Source organism: Spermophilus citellus (assembly GCF_964194105.1).
Source record: "Spermophilus citellus genome assembly, chromosome: 10".
Taxonomy (NCBI): Eukaryota; Metazoa; Chordata; class Mammalia; order Rodentia; family Sciuridae; genus Spermophilus; species Spermophilus citellus.
The window spans coordinates 28,019,467-28,036,428 of NC_138197.1; the positions used below are offsets into that span (position 1 = coordinate 28,019,467).

The 16,962-nt window shown below is 40.1% G+C and overlaps 2 protein-coding genes across 6 annotated transcripts in view; one reads left to right on the forward strand and one right to left on the reverse strand.

The window, feature by feature from the left end:
* TSPAN11 (tetraspanin 11) overlaps window positions 1–16,962 on the reverse strand; it is a 750,083-nt gene that overhangs the window by 321,593 nt on the left and 411,528 nt on the right. The window lies entirely within an intron of this gene.
* The window catches only part of TULP3 (TUB like protein 3), an 84,948-nt gene that overhangs the window by 56,311 nt on the left and 11,675 nt on the right, over window positions 1–16,962 (forward strand). The window contains exons 3-4 of one of the 3 annotated variants that reach the window (XM_081310187.1): window positions 12,379–12,538; window positions 14,095–14,199. In XM_081310187.1, coding sequence (XP_081166313.1) covers window positions 12,379–12,538; window positions 14,095–14,199 — 265 coding nt within the window. Of the gene's footprint in view, window positions 1–12,378; window positions 12,650–14,022; window positions 14,200–16,962 lie in introns of those variants that run through there. The other 2 variants (XM_081310186.1, XM_081310188.1) reach the window with 2 other exon arrangements.

The following is a 16,962-nucleotide window of genomic DNA, read 5'->3' on the forward strand; positions in this document are numbered from 1 at the left end:
TCATAATTTTGTAAAAGATGACCTAATATTTCATAATTTTTACTCTTTTCAGCAAGGGTGCTACTTGTGGTATATAGCATAAAAGTTGGGATTTTCGTAAGCTTTTTTATAGCACAAAAGTTTTCCAAATTATGTTTTCTTCCTTTGTTTGTTTGGTACTAGGAATTGAACTTAGGGATGTTCAACCACTGAGCCACACCCCCAGCCCTATTTTGTATTTTATTTAGAAACAGGGTCTCACTGAGTTGCTTAGCGCCTTGCCATTGCTGAGGCTGGCCTTGAACTAGAAATCCTCCTATCTCAGTCTCCTGAGCTGCTGGGATTACAGGTGTGCGCCACTGTGCCTGGCTAAATTATGTTTTGATATAGATAATAAAAGCATTTATAATAATACAAAAAAGGCATTTGATGAAAAGTCTCTCTCCCACTGAGCCAAATCCCCAGCCTTTTAAAGATATTTTATTAGAGATTTTCTCGCAGAGTTGCTTAGGTTCTCGCTAAGTTGCTGAGGCCTTCATGAACTCATGATCCTGTTGCCTCAGCCTCTCGAGCCACTGGGGATTACAGGAGTGTGCCACCACGCCTGACGGGGTAAACAATTTTATAGGAATTTTTTCAAATTAAAAAACAAAATAGGGGGCTGGGGCTGTAGCTCAGTGGTAGAGGGCTTGCCTAGCATGCATGAGGCACTGGGTTCGATCTTCAGCACCACATAAAAATAAACATAAAATAAAGGCATTCTGTCCATCAACAACTACAAAAAAAATTAACAGCCCCCCCCACCAAAAAAACCCTCTGGACTTTGTGTTAAATAGCAGTGTATGAGAATACCATTAGAACCCTGGAATTCTATCATGTGCCTGAGAAGGAATTTATTCAGCAGGAGTAAGACACTTCCCCATGGGGTCTGAATATTCAAATGGTGAATAATCAGAAAAGCAGCCCCATCTCATGAAAAAAGCATCGAGCCAGGTGTCATGGCACATGCCTGTAGTCCCTGTGGCTTGGGAGACTGAAGCAGAAGGATAGTGAGTACAAAACCATCCTCAGCAACTTAGCCAGGCCCTAAACAACTCAGCAAGACCTGTCTCTAAATAAAATGTGTGCAGAGCCACTCTGAATGATTTGCGCCTTCCATCCTGAAGTGAGAGGCTTTGACGGGTCGTTACAGTTCATAGTAGCCTGAACATTGTCCTGGTCCAGGAAGTGAGGGCGTATCTTCAGATGTACTCTGTCACCCATGGGGTTGAGCTACACCCACCTGCTCCTTTGTAATCCTACCTCTTTGCCCTGTTTGGGATAGAATGTTCCATGGAAACACCCTTTGTGTGTCCCCTTCTCTTACTCTGCCCTTGGGTAGGGCCTTCCTAGATGTCAGTCAACCTGCTGACTGTAGACATCATGAAGCTCTAGACTCAACCCCCTGAAACCTGACCCCTTGCCTCATTTGAATGGCTTCTCCTCAATAAAAGAGACCCCTAAGGTCAGAGGAGCCATCACAGGACCCAAAGAAAAAGGTATCTCTGTCTCTGTGATAATTTTGTGCAGCCCAGTTCACCTGGAGTGATCCTGTGAGGAATGCAACAAAATAGGTCTAGGGATGTGGTTCAAAGCCTGAGTGCCCCTGGGTTCAATCTCTGGTAGCCCCTCCCCACCACCAAAAAAACAAAAGCATCGGGCTACAATCAGAAGGCTTTCTCTCACTAATTTGCTGTGTGATTTTTTTTTCTTTTGGCAGGGGTTGTGCTGGGATTGGATATGGGTGCTTTAACACTTGGTCATATCCCTAGCCCTTTTTATTTTTAAGAGACAGGATCTCACTAAGTTGTTTAGAGACTCACAGAGTTGCTGAGGCTGGCCTAGAACTTGTGATCCTCCTGCCTCAGCCTCTCAAGTCGCTGGAATTTAGGTATTTTCCACTGTACCCAGCTTATGTGTAACTTAGTACCTCAATTGTTTCACCTGTAGAGTGAGGCTGAACTGTATGATAGAATGTTAGAAAGGATCTTAGAATATTGAGTATAGAGCTGCGATGGAGGAATGTGGAGGAAGGGTAGTTTGCTGCTCAGACTCCACAGGATGGCATTGTCTTGGTGGGCGCCTAATAGTCCAAAGCAGGCTAGCCTGCCCCAGGGAGGCAGTGCACAGCCACCGGCGACAGTGGTACACTCTGACAGTGATCATCAATCAAGGCATGAAAGGCTGGGGAAACCCTGCCCCAGCTGTTCATTAGATTAGACTTTTAGAAATTCCACTGGGGGCATGTCCCCTTTGTTTGAGAGTCACTGGTCATGAGCTTTGTAGGATAAGAAATGGTTTGCTAAGAATAACCAAAATTCATCAGTTTTATGAGGACTGGTTCATACCAGCCAATCTCAACAATCTAAATTGAGGAATTAATCTCTAGTGAACTGTGTACCAGAATCAGCTGGTCATCACATTCCCAGTAGATTGCAATTAGAAAGCAGCCTGGTATTTTTGAAATCAGACCAAGTAGAGCTTGTAAAATGATCTTTATGGTGAATATCATTAAGGTGTATCGGTATAATTAAATCACTTCTGCTAAAGGAATGCACTGGCAAAGGAATTCGATACATGATATCTGAACAGGATTCTGCCTTGGGCAGTACTAGAAACACAGATAAAAATAAACCATTTTTACTAGTTTCATTAGAATACTTTCACTGTCCAGGTTATAGTATTATTTCATATATACACTTTGTTTTATATCTATCATGTTTAACTGTTATTATATTATCTTAGAATTTAATGTTTAAAAAAACCAGGTGTGGTGGTTGGTGCACATCTATAATCCGAGCAATTGTGGAGGGTGAGGCAAACTCTTATGTTTGTTTGTTATGATTACAAGTTCAAAGCCAGCCTCAGCAATGGTGAGGCACTAAGCAATGCAGTGAGACCCTGTCTCTAAATAAAATACAAAATAGGGCTGGAGATGTGGCTCAGGGATTGAGTGTCCCCAAATTCAATCTCTACTATCCCCCCACCCCCCAAAAAAGAAAAGAAATATGATTTGTGGACATTTTGTTCCCATTCTGCGAGTTGTCTTTTTATTTTCTTGACAGTATCATTTTCAGCATCAAAATATTATCTGTATTTTTTTTTTTTTTTGGTTACTTATACTTTTGGTGGCATATCTAGGAAACTGTTAGCTAAACCAAGCTTCCAAAGACTTGTTCCTTTGTTTTCTTCTAAGTGTTTTGTAGCTTTAGTTCTTATGCTTTGTGTTCACTTTGACTTATTTTTTTTCCCTTTTTGGTGCTAGGAATCAAACCTAAGGTTTTGTGCATTTTAGACAAGCGCTCTACTGCTGAGCTACATCCCCAGCCCTGAGTTAGTTTTTATGTGTGGGGTGAGATAGGGTTCAATTTCTTTCTTTTGTATGTGGATATCCAGTTGTCTCGGCACTTCCTATTAAAATAATTTCTCATTGAGTTTATTTTTCTTTCATTTTTGCTAGTTTCACTAGAGTACTTTTATTTTCAGGGCATGTGGACACCTTAGTTGATAACATAATGCATAGATGCATGTGAGGTCGGGAACACTATATCACCTGGTGGGAAATGGATTGAAGTACTACATAGTCCCTTTGGGTAGGGTTGCCCAACTGTCTTTATTTATCTTTTTTAAAAAGGAGATCATAAGTGAACTAAATTGATATTTGAAGAAGTCTAATTAAAAACTTTTAGCCTTGCCATTCTGTGATATTACTTTGTGTGGGGGGGAGGTTAGTTCAATTTTGACCAAACAAATGGACCCCAGACAACCATTCTGATCCTCCTGGTTGTCCTCTGTGGCTCAGTCAGTTCCAAGAGTGACATTATGTAATTTCAGTGATTATCTCTAGGGTGATTTCACCTCTTGAAAAATCGAGAAACAACTCAAGCTGTTGTTAGTTTGAGGCTTGCCTGAGCTTCGTTATTTTATTGGATAAGGTCCTATGATGGAAATCCTCTCCCCCATCCCATCTAATCTCCTTTATTTCCTCCTTGTTTATTTTGACATTACCATTTAAAACTTTGTTCCCAGAGAAGAGTAAGGCATACTGCTGGATTCTAGGGAAGATGGATTCTTTGAGTTATTGTTCAATTCCCAAAGAAATTGGGAAACTTAAAGGTGTTTTAGTTTTTGTGACCCTTAAAGTCTTGATAGCAACAATTTTAATTGCATTTAGGACATCAGACACTGAACTTTGGCTCTCATCCTGTCTCCCTGGGCCTTCCTGTCTTGATAAGCAGTCTTATTTTTGTAGTCTCAGTTAAAACGCTAGTAGCTTTACACGGAGGTAAAACAAATGCAATGTGAGTTGGCATGATTACGTTCAAATTCAGCATTCCCCACCCAGATGTGAGAGTGATCAGAATTCTAAATCAGGTGGCCGTTTTCACCAAGGTGGCACTGTGCCTACTTGTAGATATTGTATGATTTTATTCTTACAAACCTGGACAACAGCTGGACATATTTAGTGTTGGAATGTAATAGCTGTGGCCCTGAAGTCATTGAGTCCACAGTTGTTTCTTCCCCTTATTGATCTAAATGAATGATGGGTGTTGAGGTTGAAGGAGAAAGGTTATACCAGGTACCGTGGTAGGATCTCTGGGGTCAGTAGTCTAGTCTCCCTTTACAGATCTTGAGAGCTTTTGTCAGCAAGCCTGGATGTAACCAAGTCCTTTGGCACACAGTCACACTAGTTACATTCACAATGGTTAAGTTATAAAACCGGAACAGTAGTTCATTGACAGTGGGATCACTACTGTTTCAGTGTGTATTCATCTCTGCTGTTCCCGATACTCTCCTCCTGAGAGTATGATACCCAAGAATTTAAATTGAAAATTAGAAGGCTGATTGGTGAGCAAGCAGTCAGGGTATTTCACAAAGGCACGAAGAAGCCTTGTGAAGTTTCTTGTCCTTGTGGAGAGCAAGTTCTCCCAGTAAATAGAATATTTTTGTTTACAGATTTAGTATTGTTCTTTCTTGAACAGATTATCAAACTCTAGCTCTTTGGCTAGTACATTTTTTGTTTACATGTGTTAATGAAATGGACAGGCTGGAGCTTATGTTTGTTTTGTCAATCATTTCACAGTTATAAGACGGTATGGGATGTAATAGCTATGGCCACACAAATAAGAGGTGACCATCTCTCCTGTTTTCTACACTGCTTCCTAGTTACCATTTCTACCCAGGACCTAGCATATGCTAGGCAAGCTACTTCTTAGTCATTACGTTACCGCTGTTGACCGGTGACCGGTGACGAGTCCTTGCTTCCCCATTGTTGAAGAATAACACCAAAGAAGCACTCTGAGGCAAGGTCAGAGTGGAAAATTAGAAGTTTATTAAAGGACAGCAGAAAAGACTTCTCCCGGAGGAAGAAGGGGACACAAGAGGTGGAATCCGTTGAAGGGCGAATGTTTTCCCCTTTTTATAGTTTTTGGTGATGGAATGTAGGTGGGAAGGGTTGGGACACAGGTGGGCCAAAGAAATAATCTGGGAATTTCCAAGTCAAGTTTGCTGTTCATTGCAGAAAAAGCATTTGACAAAGTACAGCATCCCTTTATGTTCAAAACACTAGAAAAACTAGGGATAACAGGAACTTACCTCAACTTTGTAAAAGCTATATATGCTAAACCTCAGGCTAGCATCATCCTAAATGGAGAGAAACTGAAGGCATTCCCCCTAAAATCTGGAACAAGACAGGGATGCCCTCTATCACCACTTCTATTCAATTTAGTTCTTGAAACACTAGCCAGAGCAATTAGACAGACAAAAGAAATTAAAGGCATAAAAATAGGAAAAGAAGAACTTAAATTATCGCTATTTGTGGATGACATGATAATATATTTAACAGACCCAAAAGGGTCTACAAAGAAACTACTAGAACTAATAAATGAATTCAGCAAAGTGGCATGATATAAAATCAACACGCATAAATCAAAGGCATTTCTGTATATCAGCGACAAAACTTCTGAAACGGAAATGAGGAAAAACACTCCATTCACAATATCCTCAAAGAAAACAAAATACTTGGGAATCAACCTAACAAAAGAGGTGAAAGATTTATACAATGAAAACTACAGAACCCTAAAGAGAGAGATAGAAGAAGATCTTAGAAGATGGAAAATGTACCCTGTTCATGGATAGGCAGAACTAACATCATCAAAATGGCGATACTACCCAAAGTTCTCTACAGGTTTAATGCGATGCCAATTAAAATCCCAACGGCATTTCTTGTAGAAATAGATAAAGCAATCATGAAATTCATATGGAAAAACAAAAGACCCAGAATAGCAAGAGCAATTCTAAGCAGGAAGTGTGAATCTGGAGGTATAGCGATACCAGAGTTCAAACTGTACTACAAGGCAATAGTAACAAAAACAGCATGGTACTGGTACCAAAACAGGCAGGTGGACCAATGGTACAAAATAGAGGACACAGAAACCAATCCACAAAATTACAACTTTCTTATATTTGATAAAAGGGCTAAAAGCATGCAATGGAGGAAGGATAGCATCTTCAACAAATGGTGCTGGGAAAACTGGAAATCCATATGCAACAAAATGAAACTGAATCCCTTTCTCTCGCCATGCACAAAAGTTAACTCAAAATGGATCAAGGAGCTAGATATCAAATCAGAGACTCTGCGTCTGATAGAAGAAAAAGTTGGCTACAATCTACATACTGTGGTGTCGGGCTCCAAATTCCTTAATAGGACGCCCATAGCCCAAGAGTTAATAACAAGAATAAACAAATGGGACTTACTTAAACTAAAAAGTTTTTTCTCAGCAAGAGAAACAATAAGAGAGGTAAATAGGGAGCCTACATCCTGGGAACAAATTTTTACTCCTCACACTTCAGATAGAGCCCTAATATCCAGAGTATACAAAGAACTCAAAAAATTAGACAATAAGATAACAAATAACCCAATCAACAAATGGGCCAAGGACCTGAACAGACACTTCACAGAGGAGGACATACAATCAATCAACAAGTACATGAAAAAATGCTCACCATCTCTAGCAGTCAGAGAAATGCAAATCAAAACCACCCTAAGATACCATCTCACTCCAGTAAGATTGGCAGCCACTATGAAGTCAAACAACAATAAGTGCTGGCGAGGATGTGGAGAAAAGGGTACTCCACCTTGCGGCCTGCGGCGCAATGGTTTCATTAATGAAGTTCTTTTTTTTTTTTTTTAAGAGAGAAAGAGAGAGAGAGAATTTTTAATATTTATTTTTTAGTTTTCAGCAGACACAACATCTTTGTTGGTATGTGGTGCTGAGGATCGAACCCGGGCCGCACGCATGCCAGGTGAGCGCGCTACCACTTGGGCCACATCCCCAGCCCATTAATGAGGTTCTTGGCATAAAGTTAGCTAGAAGAGATGGAAATAAAATACACAGACTCAGTTACCTTATTTCTATTGCCAGGTCCGAGACGGCTCCCCTCTCTGGTTCCCTCCTCTAACCGCCCAGCAGGGCAGCAAGGATTACTCAGGGCTAGCAGGAGAGAGAGAGAGAGTGAACACGCCTGGGAGTAGCTTTTTATTGGGGAACAAGAGATTCAGGGGAGAATTCCATCCAATGAAGATTGAGGGGGGACTGCACTCCAAGGTCAGGGTCAGTGATTGGGCCCCCGGGGTCAGTGGTCAGGCACACCCCCACACGGATGGGCTCTCTCATCAGGAATGGCTCGGGAAAGCTTTGACACAGCCAAAGCGCCTCAGGCCCTTAATGGGAGCCACCCAATCACGTGTCAGGATGGCTTCCCACAGGGTACACTTGTACATTGCTGGTGGGACTGCAAATTGGTGCGGCCAATTTGGAAAGCAGTTTGGAGATTCCTGGGAAAGCTGGGAATGGAACCACCATTTGACCCTGCTATTGCCCTTCTCGGACTATTCCCTGAAGACCTTAAAAGAGCATGCTACAGGGATACTGCCATATCGATGTTCATAGCAGCACAATTCACAATAGCTAGACTGTGGAACCAACCTAGATGCCCTTCAATAGATGAATGGATAAAAAAAATGTGGCATCTATACACAATGGAGTACTATGCAGCAATAAAAAATGACAAAATCATAGAATTTGCAGGGAAATGGATGGCATTAGAACAGATTATGCTAAGTGAAGCTAGCCAATCCTTAAAAAACAAATGCCAAATGTCTTCTTTGATATAAAGAGAGCAACTAAGAACAGAACAGGGAGGAAGAGCATGAGGAAAAGATTAACATTAAACAAAGACGAGTGGGGGGAGAGAAAGGGAGAGAGAAGGGAAAGCATATGGAAATGGTAGGAGACCCTCAATGTTACACAAAATTACATAGAAGAAGATGTGAGGGGAAAGGGGGGGGGAAACAAGGGAGAGAATTGAACAACAGCAGATGAGGTACAGAGGGATGATGGGTGGGGAGGGGAGGGGGGATAGTAGGGGATAGGAAAGGTAGCAGAATACAACAGTTACTAATATGCCATTATGTAAAAATGTGAGTGTGTAACCGATGTGATTCTGCAATTTGTATTTGGGGTAAAAATGGGAGTTCATAACCCAGTTGAGTCAAATGTATGAAAGATGATATATCATGAGCTTTGTAATGTTTTGAACAACCAATAAAAAAATATATATATAAAAAAAGTTTGCTGTTCATTAACATTTCTTTGGGATGGGCTGTCTTCAAATCTGTTGGGGGCCGTTTCCTGGGCTTCATTAACATTCCGAGAGTTGCTCAGCTTTTCCGGAAATTCATTCTCAACATGGCCTCCATTTTAGATTTCACTGGATATTAGACCTGATTTACCTAACTACACTGACTACCTAATTTTAAATCTGGCTTCAATTACACAAGGCTTCTTAGCTACTAAATGAATATCAACAAGTTCTACAGGGAGGAACTCATAGCCTCCTAAGCGTTTACAGTTCCTGGTACCTTAAGGTTCCTTCTGACTATTCATGCTAACTCACAAAATCTCAAAATAATAAAAAGTAATAATCAAAATAAAAACAAACACCAATATTCCTTGCTCTGACATCTATTAATTCCTAGTGGTGTAATATGTTATTTTAACTCCTCAGTCTTTTACCTCTATGTACAAGTGAGTGAAAAGGAGTAGCCCTTGGGGTAGGGAGGAAGAGCAAGGGAGGAATGGATGAATTCTAGATGGGGAGGAGGGGTGGGAGGGAAAGGGAGGGGGCAGGGGATTAGCAAGGATGGTGGAATGTGTTGGACATCATTATACAAAGTACATGTATGAAGACTTGAATTGGGTGTCAACATACTTTATATACAAACAGAGATACAAAAAATTGTGGTATATATGTGTAATAAGAATTATAATGCAGGGCTGGGGATGTGGCTCAAGTGGTAGCGCGCTCACCTGGCATGCGTGTGGCCTGGGTTCGATCCTCAGCACCACATATAAACAAAGATGTTGTCCACCGAAAACTAAAACAAATAAAAGTTAAAAATTCTCTCTTTTCTTCTCTTCTCTTCTCTTCTCTTCTCTCTCTCTCTCTCTTAAAAAAAAAGAATTATAATGCAAAAAATCAACAACAACAAAATACATAAAGGCATAAATTGGTGTGAACATATTTTATATACAGAGATATGAAAAATTGTGCCCTATTGCTGTCATATATTTTAAAAAATATAAAATAGTGAATATATTTAATGTTTTAATATTTTTAAAAAACTAATATAATCTGAAAAAAATAATTCAATTTTGTGAATGAAAAAAAAAAAGGAGTAGCCCTGCTAATTCTATTTGGAGGAAAAAAACACCTGCTGTCCTATTGTTAGTCTCACCTTTTGGAGGGACTCTTCTTCCAAGAGACCCCTTCCCCCTCCCTTCCTTCTTTCTTCCCTCCCTCCCTCCGTCTCTCCCTTCCTTCCTTCCTTACTTCCAGCACCTTTCTCAAGCAATGTCCAAAATTAAAAAAATAAAAATAAAAAGGTGAACAGATGGCTTTTTGCCTAAGAAGCAGTAGTAAAGAGGTTATAATGCTTTTGCTTTTTAATCATGGTTTTGTTTTTTTCAGTTGGCTTGGCATTTTTCCTATTCTGAGACATATCAGAACCACAATAATTTCTGTTTATTATAAGCTCTTATTTGCCAAAGCATACAAATAGTATATGTGATTGTAGTACTTTCCATCTTATAGAATTTTTCCTGAATTGTCTCTTATGCTATTTTTTTTTAGTTTCTTATTACCATTTTCTTTTTAAAAATCTTTTTTTTTTTTTAGTTGTAGATGGACACAATATCTTTATTTTGCTTATTTTTATGTGGTGCTAAGGATGAAACCCAGTGCTCTACCTCTGAGCCACAATCCCAGCCTCATCTTATCACCATACTCTTTATCTTGCTTTTATTGTTGTTATGTTTCATTTTTGTTTCTTTGTTTTTGAACCAGGGTGTGTCTGTGTTGGCTTCAAGCTCCTACTCTTCCCCCCTTCCTTTCTGTGCTGGGAATCAAATCCAGACATGGTGGACTGGGCTGTAGCTCAGTGGTAGAGCACTTGCCTAGCGTGTATGAAGTACTGGGTTTGATCCTCAGCAGCACATATAAACAAATTAAATAAAGGTATTGTGTCCATCTACAACTAAAAAAATGAACCTAAGACCTCATGCATGCTAGGCCAGTAGGTGCTGTACCACTGATCTGCATCCCCAGACCTTTGTCTTGCTTTTGTCACAGAGTTGATTGCTTTCCATTTGGAATATCCCATATCCCACTGCTATGTTTTTTTCTTCTCACCTCTGACCCAATTTTTAATTTTTTTTTTTTTATTGCTGTTGTTTGGTGGTGCCTGGGATTGATATCAGGACATTGCTTATGCTAGGCAGACCCTTTACCATTGAGCTATATTTCTAGCCATCCAAGTTTGTTTGATTTCTAATTTTGTAATATGAACAAAAAGCCAAATAAATGTATTGCTATGTGACTGATTAAAACAGGAAAATAATTTGGGATTCAGAGGGTATTAATTTTTTTATTTCAAATTTAAAAACAAGAAATTTGGAAAATACAAAAAACTAGAAAAAAAGAAATGATCATTTGTACCCTTATAATAGAGGACTGAATAAGATTCCCTTACCCCTGCTGCCATGTGAGGACACAGTGAGAACACAGCCATCTGTGAATCAGAAAGCAAGCCCTGACTAGACTCTGGTGCTTTGATCTTAGATTTCCCAGCCTTCAGAACTGAGAAATAAATTTCTGTTGTTGATATGCAAAAGAAAAGGGAAAGAAAGAAAAGAAAAAAAGAAAGTATCATTCAGGGCTGGGGTTGTGGCTCAGTGGTAGAGTACTTGCCTAGCATGCATGAGGCACTGATCGATCCTCAGCACCACATAAAAATAAAATAAAGATATTGTGTCCACCTAAAACTAAGAAATAAATTTAAAAAAAAGAATCGTTCATATTCTGGTACCCAAATAAATCACTGTTACTGCTAGGTGCAGTGGCGCACCCCAGTTATTCAGGAAGCTGAGGCAGGCAGGTCACAAATTCAAGGACAGCCTGGGTGAGACACTATGTCTCTTGGCTGTAAATATCATTTTTCCCCCAGAGAGCACTGCTGGAAAAGAAGCAGAGAATAAATAAAAAGATTTGGGGGGACTGTGGCTGTGGCTCAGTGATAGAGCGCTCATCTAGCATGCGGGAGGCTCTGGGTTTGATCCTCAGCACCACATAAAAATGAAATAAAGATATTATGTGTCCACCTACAACTAAAAAATAAATATATATTTTAAAAAAAAAGATCTGGGATGTGGCTCAATGGTAGTGCACCCTTGAGTATTCAGTGTTGAGTATCACCACCCCCTAAAAAAGAAGGAAAAAAAGAAAAAATCATCTTTGCTATGTCCTCCATCTTTTCCCTGTGTGTATGTGTTTGTTTTGAATTTGTGATTATGCTTTGATAATAATGCAATAATGACCATATATTTCCACAGATTTGAATCATATCCTCAGTGGGGAAATGCATTGTATGATTTAAAATAGATTTTCATAGGTGTTCAATAAATGATAAAAACGGTGCCTCATTTCTCATGTGGGAAAAATTAGTAGTATTATTTTTGTTTTGGTACCAGGGATTGAACCCAGGAGCACTTAACCAACTGATTCACATCTGAGACCGGGTCTCACTAAGTTGCTTAGAGCCTCACTAAGTTGTTCAGGATGGCTTTGAACTCTCAATCCTCCTGCCTCAGCCTCTGAAACGGCTGGGATCACAGGCTCGCGTGACCGTGCCTGGCCAGGAAAAAAAATATTTACAACGGTTTTTATAAATATCATTAAAAGCAGACTGCAAATATTTGAAGTGGCTCGGTCTCCTGGCTGTAAATATCATTTTTCCCCCAGAGAGCACTGCTGGAAAAGAAGCAGAGAAAGAAGCGCCTGGAGCCACTCATGGTGCAGCCAAACCCAGAGGCCCGTCTACGTCGGTTAAAGCCAAGAGGTGGTGAGGAGCACACGCCTCTGGTGGAGCCACAGACTCCGCACAGTGATGTCATCCTACATGGTGTGTATTTGGGCAGCCTCGTTTCCTGCTGAGGTACAGTTTTCACAGACCTAGGAGAAGGCAGGAGGAGTCTCAGATGGAGCACAAGGACAATGTTAGCATCGTCACTAGGTACCTTGAATCTTTATAATCACATTCTGGGTCTTTGAATAGAATTTTTAAAATGGTCCCTTTGTGGAAGATATCTTCAAGTTTACATCCATCCTAGAACTATTGTTTTTAGATAGCAAATGAATTAACTGAGGTGCTTACAGTTTGGGGTTTTTAATTTTTTTTTTTTTTAATTGTGGCTTTAGGGGCTGGGGTTGTGGCTCAGTGGTAGAACACTTGCCTAGCATGTGTGAGGCACTGGGTTTGATTCTTGGCATCACCTATAAATAAATAAAATAAAGGTCCATCAACAACTAAAAAAAAAAAAAAAAATGGGCATTAGGAATGGAACCCAGGGCCTCAGGCATGCTAGGCAAGTGCTCTACCACTGACTTACATTCCCAGCCCAAAAGAGCATACAGTTGTGGTTGTCACATCATGTCAGAGGTTAACTGTAAAGCCACAGGTATGTAGCTAAAAGGTAGCCAAAGGATCATCTTAGGTGGTGAGGGAGGAGGAAGACTAGGACTAAGACCTTCTCAGTCACGCCCCTTGAGCAGCGCTTGACAAGATATATACTCTGGAGGACCTGTCTTGCTCACATCCAGCATGGGCAGGGAAAAGGGTTCCCCTCCGGAGGGATGGGCTGGCCGAGAAGTAAAAGCTAAGAAAAGTAGTACTACGAAATAACTGCAGGACACAGAAATATAGGTTCAGAATGGGGGCAGCCATGGGCCAAGCTGACCAGATAGGTGCACCTTCTGACAAAGAAGGGAGCCCACGCCCTCTTTATTTATATCAGAACACATCAAAGAGATTCATTCAGTAGAAAGTTCTTCACAGGATAGAGGTGGGGCAGGTAGGCTGCTCAGTTCCTAACAGGTCATGCCCATCTCCCATACTGTGCTGGACCTTTAAGGGCAGAGCTGAGAGAGTGTTCACCTGAAATTGGGCAATCTTAATAGCAGGAGTGCCACTGTAAGTTCCCAAATTCCAGATCTAACCCCTCACTGGCTTCAGTGCTATAAAGGTCCTCACGCATCTCCCGTAGACCTACTTTATTTTCTTGGTCTCTCTTTCTCCTTTTTCTGTTCACAGAGTCAGGGACAGACCCCAGGCCTTGTTCATGCTAGGCAAATATTCTACCACTTGAGATATACCTCCAGCCTCTTGGTATCAATCTTAAGTTTCTAAAATACAACATCAAGTACATGTTACTTCTGTAACAGAGCGTGTTCTGTTTGAACCCCAGGCTTGGGCCAATGTCCTTGCCAATATTAGGCAAGGAAGAGAAATGGTGGGGTAGTTCTTAGTTCTGATCACAAATACTAGAACTACCCAGCTAAATACTGGATAATACTTTGCTCTTTTTTCTCTTTTCTTTGGGGCTCTAGGCATTGATGGTCCAGCTGCCTTCCTGAAGCCAGATGCTCACGATTTGGAAACCAAACTTCATGTTCTCTCAGTAGGTTCTTCTGCTACAGAAGAAGATATTGAAGGTAGTGTTGATGGGGAAAGCACTCTGGATACTGCTTCCAAGCCAGACCTTGAGGAGATTCTCCAAAAACATGGTGAGGTTTGGAAATGATTATAAGGCAATTTACCTTCTGTAAGGCACTTGACATTTGTAATCTTTCCTTTACATTCTTTCATTGTTGGTTAACAATCAAGATGATGTAAAATTGCTTGTAATGTGGCTTAGGGCTTTATAGAGATGGTAGTGGAAGCAACTTTGATATCTGAGTAGTGGTCATTGTCAAAAACAGTAACATTTATGCTATTGTCTAAGAAAATAAAATAATTAAATCAAATATAGAATGAATATTAGCTACTAGATATGACTTGTGTGTGTGTGAGTGTGTGTGTGTGTGTGTGTGTGTGTGTGTGGCTGAGGATCAAACCCAAACCCAGGATGGTCTGCATGCTAGGCAAGCATACTACCACTGAGTTATTTCCCCAGTTCTTGTTCTTCTTTATCTTTGAAATGGTGTCTCGCTGAGCTGCCCCACTGGTCTCTAACTTTCAACTTTCTTGCCTCAGCTTCCCAAGTAGCTGGGATTATAGGTATATGCCACCACACCCAGCTCTTTCTCACTATTTGGATAAACACTGGATAACACTTTGCTCTTTTTTCTCTTTTCTTTGGGACTCTAGGCTTTTTCAATTCTTTTGACAAAAGTTGCTTTCAACACCTTTACCCTGCCTCCATTTCTTAGTTCATGATAATCTAGAACCTACTTTGTACCAGTTGGAGTTCTCATTATTATAAGTATAGAGGTCCCTATAGTCTTCTTTGCTCCTTAGAAGAATAATTTTATATAGGCTGAGATTTAGTTCAGTGGTAGTGCTTATCTAACATGAGCAATGACCTGGGTTCTTTCCCCAACCCTGCACAAAAAGAAGAAAAGTGCCATGACGTGGTGATTAAGCTGGGCAAAGACAGATCCACATCTGCCTGTGCCCTGCTGTCAGCTGGGATGCTGCTGATGGTTTGAATGTCTCTGTAAGTCAGGCACTTACCATAAGCAGTCTTATTTGATGGTTCTTGGGCTGGGGGTGTAGCTGAGTGGTTTTTGGTATATTCAGAGTTCTACAACTATTATCACAATTTATTTTAGAATATTTTAATTACACCAAAAAGAAACTTTGTACCCATTAGCAGTTGCTTCTTATTTCCCTCTTGCCTCCGCAATCCTATGCAACTACCAACTATGGATTTGCCTTTTCTGGACACTTTCTGTAAATGGAATCATACAGTATGTGGTCCAACATATTTTTTTTTTCACTTAGCATAATGTTTTCAAGGTTTATCTATGTAGCAGCACATATCACTACTTCATTCCTTTTTATTTTGAATAACATTCCGTTATATAGATAGACTACATTCTGTGTATCTGTTTATCACTCGGTGGCCATTTGGGGTTTTGTCCTACTTTTTTTTTTTAAAAGAGAGAGAGAGAGAGAGAGAGAGAGAATTTTTTTTTTTTTAATATTTATTTTTTAGTTTTCGGTGGACACAACATCTTTGTTTGTATGTGGTGCTGAGGATCAAACCCGGGCCGCAAGCATGCCAGGAGAGTGCACTACTGCTTGAGCCATATCCTCAGCCCCTGCCCTACTTTTGTCTATTATGATTTTTTTTTTTTTTTTTTTTTGTACAGGGGATTGAACCCTGGAGTGCTTTACCACTGAGCTACATCCCCAGCCCTTTTTATTTTTTTATTTTGAGACAGTGTCTCATTAAGTTGCTTAGTTTCTGAGGTTCACTAAGTTGGTTGAGGTTGTTGTGCTCAAACTTGCTATCCTCCTGCCTCAGCCCCTGGAGTTGCTGGGATTACAAGCGAGCGCCAGCATACCAGGTTCTATTATGAATAATGTTGCTATGAGTATTAATGTAGAGTAGCCTCTGTTATCCGTGGGGAACATATTTTAAGATGCCCTATGAAGCCATATATATGCTGTGTTTTTCCTATACCTACATACCTATGATAAAAAATAAAGTATAAATTAGGCACGGTAAGAGATTAACAGCTACTACTAATAAAGTAGAATCATTGTAACAATGTAGTGTAATAAAAGTGATGTGTTGAGGCTCGGATTGTGGCTCAGCGGTAGAGCCCTCGCCTAGCACGGGTGGGACCCAGGTTCGATCCTCAGCACCACATAAAAATAAAGGCATTGTGTTATGTCCATCCATACCTAAAAAAAAAAAAAAAAAAAAAAAGTTATGTGAACGTGGTCTCTCTCTCAAAACATGGAATTTTCCCTTTAATGGTTTTGGGCTATGGTTGCCTGTGTGTAACTGAAATCACAGATAACAGGGGACTATTGGGTAAGTTTTTGTGTGGACATATGTTTCCACTTGAGACTGAGTTTTAACTAGCCTTTGTCTTATCCTTGGGTGTCCTTGAGTAAAGCTAATACATTTATGCACTGTGTAAGGATAGATTATAATTTTCTTTCATCTAAGATTGTTGAATGTGGGCAGAAAGTGGTTTGGAGAAAAAAGCCACACTGTTGTTAAATCTGCTTGTAAACCCATGATTTATTATATAAATCATGATTTATTATATAAATCTTATTATATAAGAGTCACTTCAGTCTATGGACACAAGAAAAAAGGAAATTTAGTTTAGGTCCTATTTTTGATGCTTTCTCTTAAGGAAATAATTTTCCCTGAGCCGCCTCCTCCCAACTGTAAGTCTGAGCACTATGCTTTTATCACACATGTTACACTTTATGTCACACTTCCATTTACATTTGTATTCCTCTCTAGACTGTATGTCCTATAAACAAACAAAAAACAAAACAAAAATAATACTGCCAGGATCTCC